Consider the following 14283-nt stretch of genomic DNA (forward strand, 5'->3'; position numbering starts at 1 on the left):
TATATTCACCAGAATCCACTGAGCAGCAAATCACAATCATAAAATACTCGCTTGTCTTGTTCCAAACATTCAAGCCACTGGATGATTCATCTTGCTGTTTTGCGTCCTTAAAAGCCTATTTGCAAAAAGTACACAAATCTGCAGAAGATCTGAGGGAGAACCCAGGAACTGGAGAAAGTTTCAGGGAAGAGCTCAGGTGCTAGAGACACCCTAGAGTACAGCTCGAGACCCTGAGGAGGCCTGGACTTGAAGCAGGCCTGGGGAGAGCTTGAGATGTGGAGGAGGTCTGGGGGAAGAGCTCAGGACCTGGAGAAGGATGGGAGAGATCAGTGGATCTGGAGGAGGATGGGAAAGATCTTCCAATCTGGAGGAGGCCTGGGAGAAGGTCGGCACATACAGCATGAGAATTTAGAAGAAGTTGGGCTCCCGAACTGTAGAATAAATTAAAGATTAAAAAAGCAACAGATATTATAGTCATGAGCCTTACAGGCAAGACAATTTTGGTTGCAGAAACCGATGTCCAATGCAATAAGAAATGTTTGCTGAAGAGACTTGTGTTGGTCCATTGTGCGGCGATCAAAGTACCACCAATTGAACATGACTCACAAAGCCAGAAAGAGGCATTTGGAATGAGGTGACTGGCACCTGCAAGAAACAAACAAGTCCTCCTACTGCTCTGTTCCCAACTTCAAAATCTACAATTGTGTGAGAACTGTATGCTGGTGTTTTTAGCAACTGAGAAAATCATACACTTAGCAGAAATTAGAAGCGATTGTATGCTGTAAACAGCGTATACACCACTGCTTGCCATCATGCCCTTGAGGTCTTATCTCCTGGTTCAATAAAAAGAATCTTTCTACCTCTTTTCAGTCCAATTCATCTCAACCCCTGTTGTGACCTGCACTATGGGCCTTGGCTTTTATTTTCACATACACAATATCTTTTGATGGTGCCCATGTTGGACATTTATTGCAGTTACAGTAGTTAATACACACTGGTGCACAAGAAATGATGGACGGTGCAATTTGATACTGGTCTAAGACTGTTTGATTTCCAATTGTCATCCACAAAATATGAATGGCCATGTGCAAAGAGTCATGAAAACCAACATATTCACCTTGTGGCACATCTTCTCATACATTTCCATGTCTGTGCTGTTAATAACCATACGTCTTCCAGCAAAGTTCATTCTCTCCATCCAAAGTTCCTTGAGTGAATCGGTCTCCTTAGCTAATTTTTGATATAATGTCTTCACCTATACAGAACAGATTTAGAGTATGTTTTTAATTGCTTCACAAAAATGTATTGTTTTTTGTCTCCCAACTTTATGTGCCTTTGCACCACACAGCGTTTCATATCAAAAGGGTGCCCAGGCAACCTGGGAGGTGCACAAGGTCAGTCCAGGACAATTTGCAACCTAATGATCTTTATTAATGGATAGCCTCATACACTGCTTCTGAACGGCCTCTAACCCTTCTTCACCTGAAGGCCACACTTGGTCTCGATACCCCGTGTTCAATGCCACAGGAGACTGAGTAGATTGAATTAGATTTTGTTTTGTTTCAAACTTCCTTTTTAAAAAGCAAAAAATGGTTCTCTTGGCCTAGTCACTCCCCAGCATCTGCAGACGCTGCCATATTGGAATTTGGACTCCAAAGAGCCAAGCTATCATGCATTTGGTGCACCCCAGTAGAAATCTGTACTCTTATTAAAATGTATAAAATTGCTTATGAAATAACACCTGGTGCTGGAAAAGACAACAAATATGCATTTGAGGGATTCATTTAGTTAAAAGCTATTAGTGAGCCTACATCATGGTGCACAGTTGCTTTTATATCTTACCTCATTCTTATGTTGACTTAATCTGACTGACACAGCAAGTGACTGTTTCAGCAGAATTTGATAGAATGTGTTGCTGCTAAAGAATTCCAGATCGATTTGTTGCTCATAATCCCAAAATTCATCATTTTTCAGGATAGAATCTAAAATAAAATAACTTTATTTACTTTTTAAAACATTGCAAACTTGGAAAGATGGAAATATACAGAAGGTCGCAAGATTGTTTCATCCATTTGCTGTTTGTGGGATCTTGCTGTGCACCATTTGGCCACCATGTTTCCTACATAACAGCAATTCCTCTACTTCAAAGTAACCCCTAGGGTGAAGTGCTTCGTGATGTTCTGAGACGTGTAAGAAGGCAATCTATAAATGCAAGTCTTTTGTTCTACGTTCGGTTTACATCTTAGAAATATGCTGATGGCCTATTCAAAACCCAACTGCTCAGTCCAAAATTGGACAGTTTGCAGTCCTTGCAGCTAAATGCCAATCCAACCATAAGGAAAAGTCCTATTATTCATCTAGAATGAATTCTTGCTATATGGACTACATAACGGTACACCTGTATAGTTGCCATGTCTAATTACGTTCAACTTGGAATAAAAAAGTTTAAACACTCACCTTCTTTTCCTTCTCCAACCTCTTCATTTTCCTCAGTTTGTTCCTTGAACTGCAAACGGCGATGGAATTTTTTTACAGCAATGATGGTGGCTCCTTTAGAAGAGTAATCATCAAAGTTGTACGTCTTGTGGAGACTCCTGTACATTGGAGCAATAGGTGCTTTCTCAGGCCAACTGCACTTTCTAAAGAGAAGCTGAAGATTTGAATATAAATGAATTTTCCACCACCCCCAATTTTGTCACCCTATCCTTCCTCATCTCCAGAAGACAGTGACTCACCCCGAGGCAGCTCTTCAGTATCAAACTCAAGTGACCATTATTCATACAAGAGCTGAGACTCTTTCCAGTAGAGGTCACTGGGAGGTCACTAGACAGCAGTGTGTGTTAATCGTATCACATGGTTTATATCAATTAGTGTTAATTGTATTCAGGTGGTGTGTGTCAATTGGGGAATGTCTTGTATCCATTTTATATGAGAGCTTATCTAGGGGGTGGTGTGTGCGTGTAAGGGGGGAATCTCTGTGAATAAAGGCTTGGAAGCAACTGAAGACCAGGCTCTATCCTTCGCCACCTGGTTATCCAATTTGTAACAGTGTGGAGAGAGGAACTTTGAGCTCTTCTCTATTCACGAGTCCAAGGAATGCTAAAGTCAATGGCAACACCCCTCACCACTGATCTGGTTAAGATCAGGTAACTTGGCTCCAACCTGGGAAATCAAGGGTTGCTCGTAGGACATTTCTGCTCCGTGTGGACTTACTATCCATTTAGTGCATTTACACAATGAGATACAGGATACGAGCTTTCACTAAGATTAAACTCAACTGTTCTTATACAACGTGCTTTTGTAAATTAACATTATCTATTTTAATCAGAAGGAAATATGGGGAGAAGTTGTGCATCTTTTCCCCAGCTCCATATATGTGGAGGATTCAGTCTGTTATGTTAAAAACCCCATTCATATTGGCTTTGTGTGACAAAATCCCCAGTGTTCTCATTCGGTCCAGAAGGAGATTTGCTAAATTTAGGCCAGTTATACTGGCTACGCGAAATGTAACCAAACTCTTTTAAGGTGCGCGTTGGGATTGCCCTAGAATATATTGCGCAACAACGCCATGACATCATGCACATGTATGAGACGTTCTGAGATAGTAAATCCAGAAATATAGCCGCACTTTAGCCAAAGTGCTGGACAAACTGGCCGAGAACCAGCATCTCCTGAATTGTGCAATAAATTAACGCTGGGCTCCTTATTTTTAAACTACTCACCAGTAATCCTGCACCGACACCGACCATTATTATGGATGCTATCAGCAAGCTGCAAATGACGAGCCAATTGGGTTTGAGCCGTAAGTCTGGGGTCCTGCTGATTCCGGTGCGGATTATGTATCTAGGTGTGGTGGGGAAGAAGGGGCCGTCTTCATAGCACTGGCCCCCAACAGGCATCACTCGGACATACTGAAATAGCAGAAAAAGACATTGACCCGAGTATATCTCTCATCATAAAGTTGAAGTAATCAGTGTACATTGTCACCAAAATAGCCACGGAGGGAATCGTGACTTTGGAGTCATGTAAGCTGCTTTTTTACGACACAACTCTTACATTAGTTGTGAATTTGGGTTGAATGTTCTTTATTTAATCCAAATAACTGAAGAGTGTGAAGGAAAAACAAACTAAATACATTCGGGAACATAACAGCCTTAAACTATATGCCAAAGTATATGGGGTGTTAATCCATCTGATTAAGAAGTGTGAACAAAACAACTTAAGTACATTCCAGACTTCCATCTCCTTTTAGCTTGCAGACTTTGCATGACTCCCGACTGGTGCAAGTTAAAAGGAGTGCAATATTGTAGTAACTCAACATTCAACACATTTAATGCTTCTTCCATCACTCCCCAGTCCCAAAAATAGCAGTCACCAAACATTTCTAATTTTTTTTTTATTGCCCATCCCTAATTGCCCTTGAGAAGGTGGTGGTGAGCCGCCTTCTTGAACCGCTGCAGTCCGTGTGGTGAAGGTTCTCCCACAGTGCTGTTAGGAAGGGAGTTCCAGGATTTTGACCCAGCGACGATGAATGAACGGTGATATATTTCCAAGTCGGGATGGTGTGTGACTTGGAGGGGAACGTGCAGGTGGTGTTGTTCCCATGTACCTGCTGCTCTTGTCCTTCTCGGTGGTAGAGGTCTTGGTTTGAGAGGTGCTGTCGAAGAAGCCTTGGCGAGTTGTTGCAGTGCATCCTGTGGATGGTACACACTTGAAGAAGAAACTAGTGGGCCTGAGCTAAAATGGCACAATTTCAGTCTCACTGAAACTCTCCTTAAAACCTCTCTCTTTGACCAAGCTTTTGGTGACCTGTACTAATATTTCTTTATGTGGCTCGGTGTCAAATTTTTGTCTGATAATGCTCCTGCGAAGCGCCTTGGGACTTTTTATTATGTTAAAGGCGCTATATAAATGCTGTTATTGCTGTTGTTGGAACAGGCCAGAAAGAAGGAGGTTTGGGAAATGGAAGTCACACTGGTGCCATTGGAGGTGGTCTTCTGAGGGATAGGTTAAGGAGCATTATTGAGGCAAAACCAAGGGAGCATTATTTGGAACATGGCCTTATTATACCTGAGCGCTTTGATTGCGACACTGAACAACCAAAGTGAAAAGTGTTCCTTTCTCCCTCTTTCTTCTCGATGAGTGGAAAGCTGTGTTCAATCCAAGAAGTTCACAACTGAAAAGCTAACTTAATGAGATATGTCATTCATGACAATCTTGCACCATTAAGGATTTAAAGAAATTATGAAACTAGAGAAAGATTATGACCAGTAAATGGAACACGCACCATCTTTTTGTTGGGGTTGCTGCTCAGTTGGAAGACGTACACACCAGGTTGTGTGAAGCGATATGAGAAGAGCCAGGATGTGCTCGAGGTGAGTCTCATCTCCTCAATAAGGTCACGGAATCCTCCCCAGTCAAACTCGCTGTTAGTGTTGTAAAGGTTTTCACTAGAAAGAAAGAAAGAGCAATTATTTTCTTATCAATTTTCTACTGTTAAATCAAGTACATTGTGGGAAAGATGTTAAACAATAAGATGCAACACGTTACATACATGTCATACACCGGGTAATGTTCATTGGACACTGTGAACATGATGATGCTCCCAATGTGGATGCAGGTGGTGGGATTGAAGATGCCTGAAAACCGGGTGCCACTTATAGGAGAATCAACGAACTGGCGACTGCTCGACCAACGAGCTTCAGGATCATCAGGACTGAACGATGTCACAGGCAAGGTCATGTTTTCTAAAAGATACAAACACAGTCTGAGAAAAGAGAAGACTAAAGGGTGACCTGATACAGGTCTTTAAGATGATGAAAGGATTTGATAGAGTAGACGTAGAGAAGATGTTTCCACTTGTTGGGGGAAACCAAAACTAGGGGCCATAAATATAAGATAGTCACCAATAAATCCAATAGGAAATTCAGGAGAAACTTCTTTAGCCGAATCATAGAATCACAGACTGATACAGCACAGAAGGAGGCCATTTGGTCCATCGTGCCTGTGCTGGCTCTTTGAAAGATCTATCCAATTAATTCCACCCCCCCTGCTCTTTCCCCATTGTCCTGCAAATTTTTCCACTCCTTCCAGTTACGATGAAAGGTCATCAACCTGAAACATTAAAGAGTGGTTAGAGTGTGGAACTTGCTATCACAAGGAATAGTTGAGGAGAATAGAATAGATGCATTTAAGGGGAAGCTAGATAAGCACATGAGGGAGAAAGGAATAGAAGGATCTGCTGATAAGGTTAGATGAAGAGGGATGGGAGGAGGCTCGTGTAGAACATAAACGCCGGCATAGACCAGTGGGGCCGAATGGCCTGTTTCTGTGCTGTAGACTCTATGCAATTCTATGTAATAAACTCAAAATTGAGCCTCACACCAAAGAATAAGTGTGCTTCAGAGAAATTATTTTTTGTGACACAACATGGATTAGCCCAGGTTTAAAAGGACACTGGGAGTGTAATGAGTCCACAGCAGGAGATGTACAAGTGTAAAATATAGTCGAGTCAAGACAGGTTCAGATTATAATGAGAGAGAAGTGCTGCACAAGTACCTGGAAACACATTTGAGACTAGCAACGGATGTTGATCCAAGTTCATTAACAGCAAGCTCTTTAACTTCTTGGGATCTGGATCATACACCCCCAGGAAACCTTTTTCTGCAAAACACCATGAAGTACAGATATCATTTTCTATCTCCCTGTGCGTCTTGATTCAAAAGTTTGTTCGAAGCACGATTGACAAAACTAAGCATCAGCTATTTGCTATTTCTCATTAAGGGTATCAGTAATCAATGAAGAGTTCAGGGCTGCTTCTTGTTTAAACAATGATGTATTGTGCACTACACCAATCTCCTCCAGCATGTGTTCCTAGATCACGTACTATTCTGAATTTATTCCTGTTTCGACCTCCTGACTGCATCAATTAGAAAACAGGGTGAAGAATTTATTGAATGAAATGGAATGGATGTGGGCATCATAAAGCAGGCGCTAAATTGGGGTAGAACTTGGATAGCACCAGCCTGTCGCCGTAAACTGGGCACAAAAAACGATCCCTGCGCCAGAGAAGGTTGGCCCGAGGCCCGATCAAAATTGGGCCCTAGGACTTATTTAAATTAGATGTCCGCAGTGAAGCTGGGAGGAGGGGGAGGCGATTGAGGGGGTGCTGAGTGGGGGCTGGCAATGGTCTTTGGGACTGTTGTAGAGCTGGGAGAAGCACTCCTGCTTCTCCTGGCTCTACATTCAGGTAAGAATTTTTAAAGAAACTTACCTTTTTGATAGCGGCCTCCAGCGGTCCCTTTATGGGCCGTTGGTTTGGCCGCAGATAGAGCTGGTTATCCTGAACACAGCAGGCCTGGCACCGGCTGACTTCAGGGGAGCCTAATTTTGGGAGGGGGTCTTAAAACAGGCATTAGGCCCCTCGAATATGTTAATGAGGGGGCCTAATGCCTGTTTTAGGCAGCCCGAGGGATGCCTGAAAAATCACCTGACCCAATATGGAGTCCGACATATTTCAGGCATCTTTGTGGCATGGGATGTAGCCCTGCAAAATTGGCCCTTTTTGAGTCCATTTTCCACCCGGAAAACAGGCATAATGCGGTCCAATTTCTAGGCCATTGTGTCTAACGACTGTGTCACCATCCTCTGTATCACTGCCGTAGCCAACTTCTTTTCTTTTGAAAGTTTTTTTTAAAAATTACCTTTGGTACAGGTACCTCAACAGGGACCATATGTGCTCACCCCTCCCATGGACAACACCCAACATAAGTGCAAAGATACAAGCATTTAGCCTTAGCTCATTACCATATTATTTAAATATTAATTTCCCTTCTCAATAAATAAAGAAATATTGCTTATTGATGCAAATCAGAGCTTTGTTCATATGTTTGTGTTCATGAGGATAAATGGACCCCTTAGTGCACCATAGAAAGAATCAGATTTATTTATTTCTCCATCTTAAAAGCTGAGTTTTAAGAGAATCCGGTGGTTTTTCTTCTACAATGAGATATGAAAATATGTAATTAAGCGCTCACCAGATGTTTCCACTAAGTGCACTGGCTGAGTGAAGCCATATTGTGGGGGACATTGGCTCTCATCGATGGTGTTCCTGCTGTTCAGGACTCTTCCAACGTGGTTCAAAGACACCTCAACCTGCGGAGATGAATTTCCTTTACAATAAAAATGACCAGGCTTCAGCTTCAAATACCTTCTTCCTCTGTTAACCTCGCACCAAAGTTATTTCATTCCTTTAACTCCTCTCTGTGCTCACATTCCTGGCAGGGTTCTGCAGTATTTTAAGCATGGCTAATTTTGTTAAAGCAATGGAATCCGATTCTGAGGAAGAGATTAGGTTCGATCCAGACTTATGTACGACACTAGACAATGAGAGCTAAGTAGAGTGAAATTGGGGCCTGATAATGATTTGCATGAGTTGGCATTTCATTTTATTATATCATTAAAGAGGAGATTTGATTAACGAAGACTTAAAGCTAAAATATTTTCCTAGTTTTCAGGCAGTGTGTACCAATTTCGAATACAAATCCATTGGAGTTTCTAGCTGGGTAAATGCAACAATGGAATGACCATCTCTTTGCCCTGTCAATGTTCTTCGCCCGTCTCCTGATGTTGGGGTCAGGCTCCATGAGCAAGGCTGCCCATCAGTCCCGTACACCAGTGACCTAGACAGTTAGCATCAGCAGGCTGTGGGGGCATCAAAAATGAGCCCAGTGCTGTCCTTGCTTATGTTCACTGTGTAGCAGGGGTCGCTCAATGGAGATCAAGGGGTAGACTTTCTTCATCACCTGGGCAGTAATCTAGCAGAACGGATCGCCCACCCTGTCCGATTTTCATTCAGTTGAAAGGAATGGAGTGAAAATTGGATGGGTTCTACAATGGGCGGGCGCTCCACTCCACCAGATTACTGCCCAGGTGGTGAAGATGGAAATCTGCCTCCTAACAGGAACCCTGGGTGACTTATCAACCTCCCACGTACAGAGGTACTGAGACTAATTTTAGTTCCCCCCTCCACCACTGTCTGGCTGAAATCGGCTAACTCAACACAGACCAGAGGTGGTACTGGAGATTTCCCTGCTCTACCTGAGTCAGTGCAGTTACCAGCTGGTCAATCGAGGAAGCGTTTTCCTTTCAATTACTTTTATTACCTTCAAACCATTTCTGTAAGTAATGAGAAACTGAGCTCCTCCTTTGCAGAGTAGCTGCAGTGTGCTGCGCTGTGACCGTCTGCACTCCTGATTGCACACAGAGTCCAAGCCTTCTGCCCGACAGAGACACAGGCCCAGAACTCCATCGAAACCCTGGTAATCTGCAGGGGAAGTGCAAACCTGAAAAATAACAATACATTCAGTTGCCAACAACCTCAGAACGATTAAAACAGCACGGTTATATAAAAAAAACCGAATCGCTCATGGAACTGTTCAATAATAAAGTAGTTTGGGAGTTATTGTTCAAACACAGGGTCTGTCCAGGTCAGTGTGCAAAAGAAAGAGACTTTATCTAGTGCCTCTATACAGCAGTTTATCACCACTCTCAAAAACATCTAAATCTTTACTTCGAAGAGCAATGACTGTTATGTAGAGATGTTATGAGCAAGTGTCCCACTGACTAATAATACAAGCTACGATGCCAATGGGCCCTTTAACCCCCCCTTATGATTTTGCTGGGATTTGCTATTTTTAACACAACTCCATTAATTTGGGAGTGGTGCAGGTAATGGAAAGAAAGTTTAGACATGACAAAAATGGAGGGAACACTGACACTAATGGATGGTAATCACTGTTGAGCCCTCATTGGCTTAATCAGATCAAATATCAAAAGAAGGATAGTTACTGAAGGGCCCCATTAAACCCAAAACCGCACAACGTATTATTTTCTGCAGATTAATTCCACCAATGATGGTCTGATGGTTATGAGCAAAGTTGGTGTGAACTGAGACGATCTAAAGAAATTATCTCTACTCTGATCGGAAGCTGCCCTATTTTACAGATCCTCCTGTTAATGTACTGTTACTAGACTGTGTATTAATACAGACTCCAGCCTTGGTTCAGTTGGTAGCACTCTCGCCTCTGAGTCAGAAGGTTGTGGGTTCAAGCCTCACTGTAGAAACTTGAGCGCATAATGTAGACTGACGTTGGAATGCTGTTCTGTCAGAGGTGCCGTCTTTCGGATGAGGCGTTAAACTGAGGCCCTGTCTGCCCTCTCAGGTAGATGCAAAAGATTTCATAGCACTATTCGAAGGGGCAATGTCCTGGCCAACGTTTATCCCTCAACACCGCCTAAAACAAATTATCTAGTAATTTAGCTCAATGCTGTTTGCAAATTAAGTGCCACATTTCCCTACATTACAACAGCGAATGCTGGACTACTTCGAAAAGGATTTAATTGACAGTGAAGCACTTTGGGGTGCCCCGTGGTCATGACAGACGCTATATAAATGCAAGTTCCTTCGTTTAAACAGACCTTCAGTGAACAATATTCTGCCCACTCATCGTTAGTGAGACAGGCTCCATCCTGATTTCTGCTGGAACCCTCTCGGCAGATGTCGTACAGCTGTCTGACACATTCTCTTGTTCCTTCAGATACCATTCGATGTCTCACAGCACATGTGCAACGAGAGTCGCTGGGCTAAGAAAGATTAAATACTTCAATTATATTGACATAAAACACCTCCTCCCTGCGCCTTTAATGTAGGAAAATGTCCCAAACCTCTTCACAGAGGGAAAAAAATAGTTAAAAGGAGCAGATACAGAGCCACAGTGGGTGAGGTGACCAAACGCTCGGTCAAAAAGATTGGTTTTAACAAGATTTTAAAGGTGAAGAGAGAAGTAGAGAAAGGAGGAACTTCCAGGCAGCTGAAGGCTCCTCAAACAAAAGTCCAGAGTCAAAGGACCAATAGGCGCAGGAGGGGTGGTCGTCAAGTATGTGATTGGGGAAAGCCCGGGGCAGGGGAGGCCCAACTCCTTTATAAATGTAAAACAGGCCAATTACCTGGGCTTTCTCTGGTCCGGATCCTTGCTGCCGCCAGCTTTCGGCGGTGTGGTTGGAGACTCTGCCGGCATTCGTCGGGCCTGCGGCTAAAATGGATTGTTCGTCCCGATGACGTCACCGGGACACGGCACTGCCGTTGAAATTAGGCCCCCGCTCCGTTGGGGCGGGCGGCCTTCTTATGCCTGAATTCAGGCAAGTAAGAAAAGGGTGCGGGGGCTATACCGTGTTGGGAACACGGCCCGAACCCCCCCATTTGCCATCTTAAGCCCACCCCCCCACCCAGCCGCACCGTTACCGCCGGGAACAGGGGAGTGGTTAAAATTGGCCATTAATATTCCAAATGAAGTTTTATAGATTGACATTGAGCTCCTGCAATGCAAATGGCACTAGTTGGAAACAGCTAAATGTCAACAAGGTGAGGCATCTACAAAAAAATGATTCCGCCAAGAAATGGTTTAAAATAAGAAGGCCGATATTCTCACCTGGAAGGTCTGCCCATTCCGAAGGCAAATGCAACGGTCCTGCCCTTCTTCAGGCTGCACGGCCTGCGAACCACATGAGAAGCAGGCTGCCTGTCCTGTTAGATGGTTGAAGTAGCTTCTGGGACACTTCAGGCAGCTGTCCGCACTTACTGCTCCTTCACTTGGATTGTAAGTACCCTTACGGCAAGGGATTGGCTCTGCGCTCACTTTAGGGCAGTAGTGACCTGTAAACAATTGTGAAGAAGGTATTCTTTTGAGGAATTATCCATTGCAGCAACTCTCATTCTCCAGCAGACCCTAAATGGCCTATTCCTAGCAAACTGTACCTCAAGTGCCTTTCAGTCCTCATTCTGTCCATAAAAGTTTTAGAAATGCTGGGGGGGGGCGGGGGAGAACCAATATGGAGAGGAATAAGAAAGTAGCAGGGCAGCAGATACTAAATCTGCTGAGAATGTTAGTAAACTGTGGCCTTGCATTTTCTTCTAAGTCTGCGTGGCTCAGTGGGTAGCACTCTTGCCTTCTGAGTCAGAAGGTTGTAGGTTCAAGTCCCACTCCAGAGATTTGAGCACATAATCTAGGTTTACACTCCAGTGTACTCATGAGGGAGTGCTGCACTGTCGGAGGTGCCATCTTTTGGATAAGACGTTAAACCGACTGCCCTCTCAGGTGAATGTAAAAGCTCCCATGGCACTATTTCGAAGTACAGCAGGGGAGACCTCCCCGGTGTCTTGGCCAATATTTATCCCTTGACCAACATCACTAGAAAAGAGACCATCTGGTCATTATCACATTGCTGTTTGTGGGACCTTGCAAATTGGCTGCTGTGTTTTCTATATTATAATAGTGACTACACTTCAAAAGTACTTAATTGGCTGTAAAGTGCTTTGGCACATCCGGAGGCCGTGAAAAGTACTGTACAAATGCAAGATCTTTCTTTCTGCAAATTGAATATTGCAACCTACAATTAGCTGTGTGAATCCATGTAAACTGAGATTAGGATGCAAAGACATAAAGATAAAGAATGTCAGTCCCAAAGGATGGAACCCTTTCTGATTTAGCACCCAGAGGCACTGCTTTACAGTGCAGCGACAAGTAGGCACTGCTGGGCAGGGCTGTGCCAGTGCTGTGGAAGAATTTCTTATTTCAGAATGAGCAATGACTGTTGAACCTATGAAGATACGTCAGAGTATATTTCAACAGTACACTCCACCTTCGAGACATGCAGTACTGCAGACAATTGTTTTCAGCTGTAATGATGTTGCATGTTATAGTGAAGCTTCTGTTTATCCCTCCAATTTTCACCCCTTCCCGGGGACACAGTGGAGACACATTGCATTGGCAAATCCACAAGGCAACTGGAAAAATATTTGGCAGAAGAAACGATTGAGGGTCATGAGGGGTTGAGTTGTGTACGGTATTTTTCAAACTTTGGGACCAGTTGGATGGGGGGCAATTGAATCTCCCGATTCTGTAGATGCCTGTGTTTCTAGTTCATCATCGAAACAACAGGAAACGGGTTGCACAATTAGCTTACTGTGCAAAGAGTTAAAATCCATAAATATAATCAAAAATGACTGCAGTTGTGTTGTTGAACCTGACCCTAGGTCAGATATCAATCGTTCAGTTGAAAGAGAAGGTACTGCTCTCCAAACACACATACCTTTTGGACAGATGTAAGATCTGACAGCTGCAATCCCATCGTCTGCGATGTTAGATGGTGGATCAGTGGTGGCAGCTCCTTGAAGACAGACCACTCCTGCCCGGCATTCCAGACAGACTTGACGATCATTATGGTTCCCATAGTAACCAGCAGGGCATGGCTCACAAGTGTTCTTGAAGGTGCTTCTGTTGGATCCACCATACTCCCTGTATCCCAGTGGACATTTCACTGGCTTAATTGCACCAATGACTGATCAAAACAAATCAGGGTTAGAGATATTTTACTGTTATGTAGCCTTAGATTAGACTCTGCCATTCTATTTACACCATTCCTTTTTGTTGGCCTATCCTACTGAAGTCTTATGATAAAGTATGGAATGAGAAAACCTTTAGCCTTTTTACAGGCCGTGTACATTCTACCTGATCATGGACTCTAGCCCACCATTTCATTTCTTTGAGTTTTTTCAGTTTAGAGTTCAAAATAGTTCATATTTAATGTGAAACACACTGAACATCTGGCTCTAATTATTTCAATGTGCTTACCCCATCTGGAGCCTTCCTGGCTGACAGCAATGTCCTGAGGACAATAATGGCCAACTGGGCATTCAACCGGGGCCGCTGACCCCTCTGGGCAGTAATAACCAACTGGGCAAGGCAAACGAGGCATGGATCTACTGCAGTAATATCCTGGAACACAGAACAGAGTTTGGAGATTATCTTCTCAAATATTTCGGATTCTACATGCAAATTATTCCAGGTTCCACAGCAATGTATTGCTTAGGGATATGTGTGATCTCCTCAGGCCCAAATACATGTGGACAAGTGTGCCAATGTACACCATCACAGGACGAGAGAGGACGGGGTAGGTTCTCGTCTTCCATTAATTTCAGTGCAATGAAAATCGGACGGGTTCTATAAAGAGTGGGTGATCCGCTCCTCCAGATTATTACCCAGGCAATGAAGGTGAAAATCTACCCCTTTTGCAGAAATGTCACTTTAGGCGACATGGGGAGAAGTGTTTTTCTGTTCTATACATCACAAAATTGTAAATCCGTTTATAAAGAATCATTTACAACTGCACTACACATATAGAGAAAATCTCCGCGCATTGTTACCAATGCTTATTGGAAGTGAG

General features: G+C 43.4%; 1 protein-coding gene across 1 annotated transcript; it reads right to left on the reverse strand.

The window, feature by feature from the left end:
- Positions 1-1727: 1727 nt before the first annotated feature.
- LOC137301260 (uncharacterized) lies at positions 1728-13815 on the reverse strand. Its single transcript, XM_067970719.1, has 13 exons — positions 13692-13815; positions 13150-13398; positions 11490-11713; positions 10480-10644; positions 9165-9344; positions 8037-8154; positions 7274-7383; positions 6559-6712; positions 5555-5747; positions 5288-5450; positions 3723-3911; positions 2458-2650; positions 1728-1747 (listed from the first exon to the last, which is right to left on the reverse strand). Exons 1-13 carry the CDS (start codon positions 13813-13815, stop codon positions 1728-1730), a joined length of 2082 nt encoding a protein of 693 aa, XP_067826820.1.
- Between the last annotated feature and the right edge of the window lie 468 nt (positions 13816-14283).

This window comes from Heptranchias perlo, chromosome 33 (assembly GCF_035084215.1).
Source record: "Heptranchias perlo isolate sHepPer1 chromosome 33, sHepPer1.hap1, whole genome shotgun sequence".
Taxonomy (NCBI): domain Eukaryota; kingdom Metazoa; phylum Chordata; class Chondrichthyes; order Hexanchiformes; family Hexanchidae; genus Heptranchias; species Heptranchias perlo.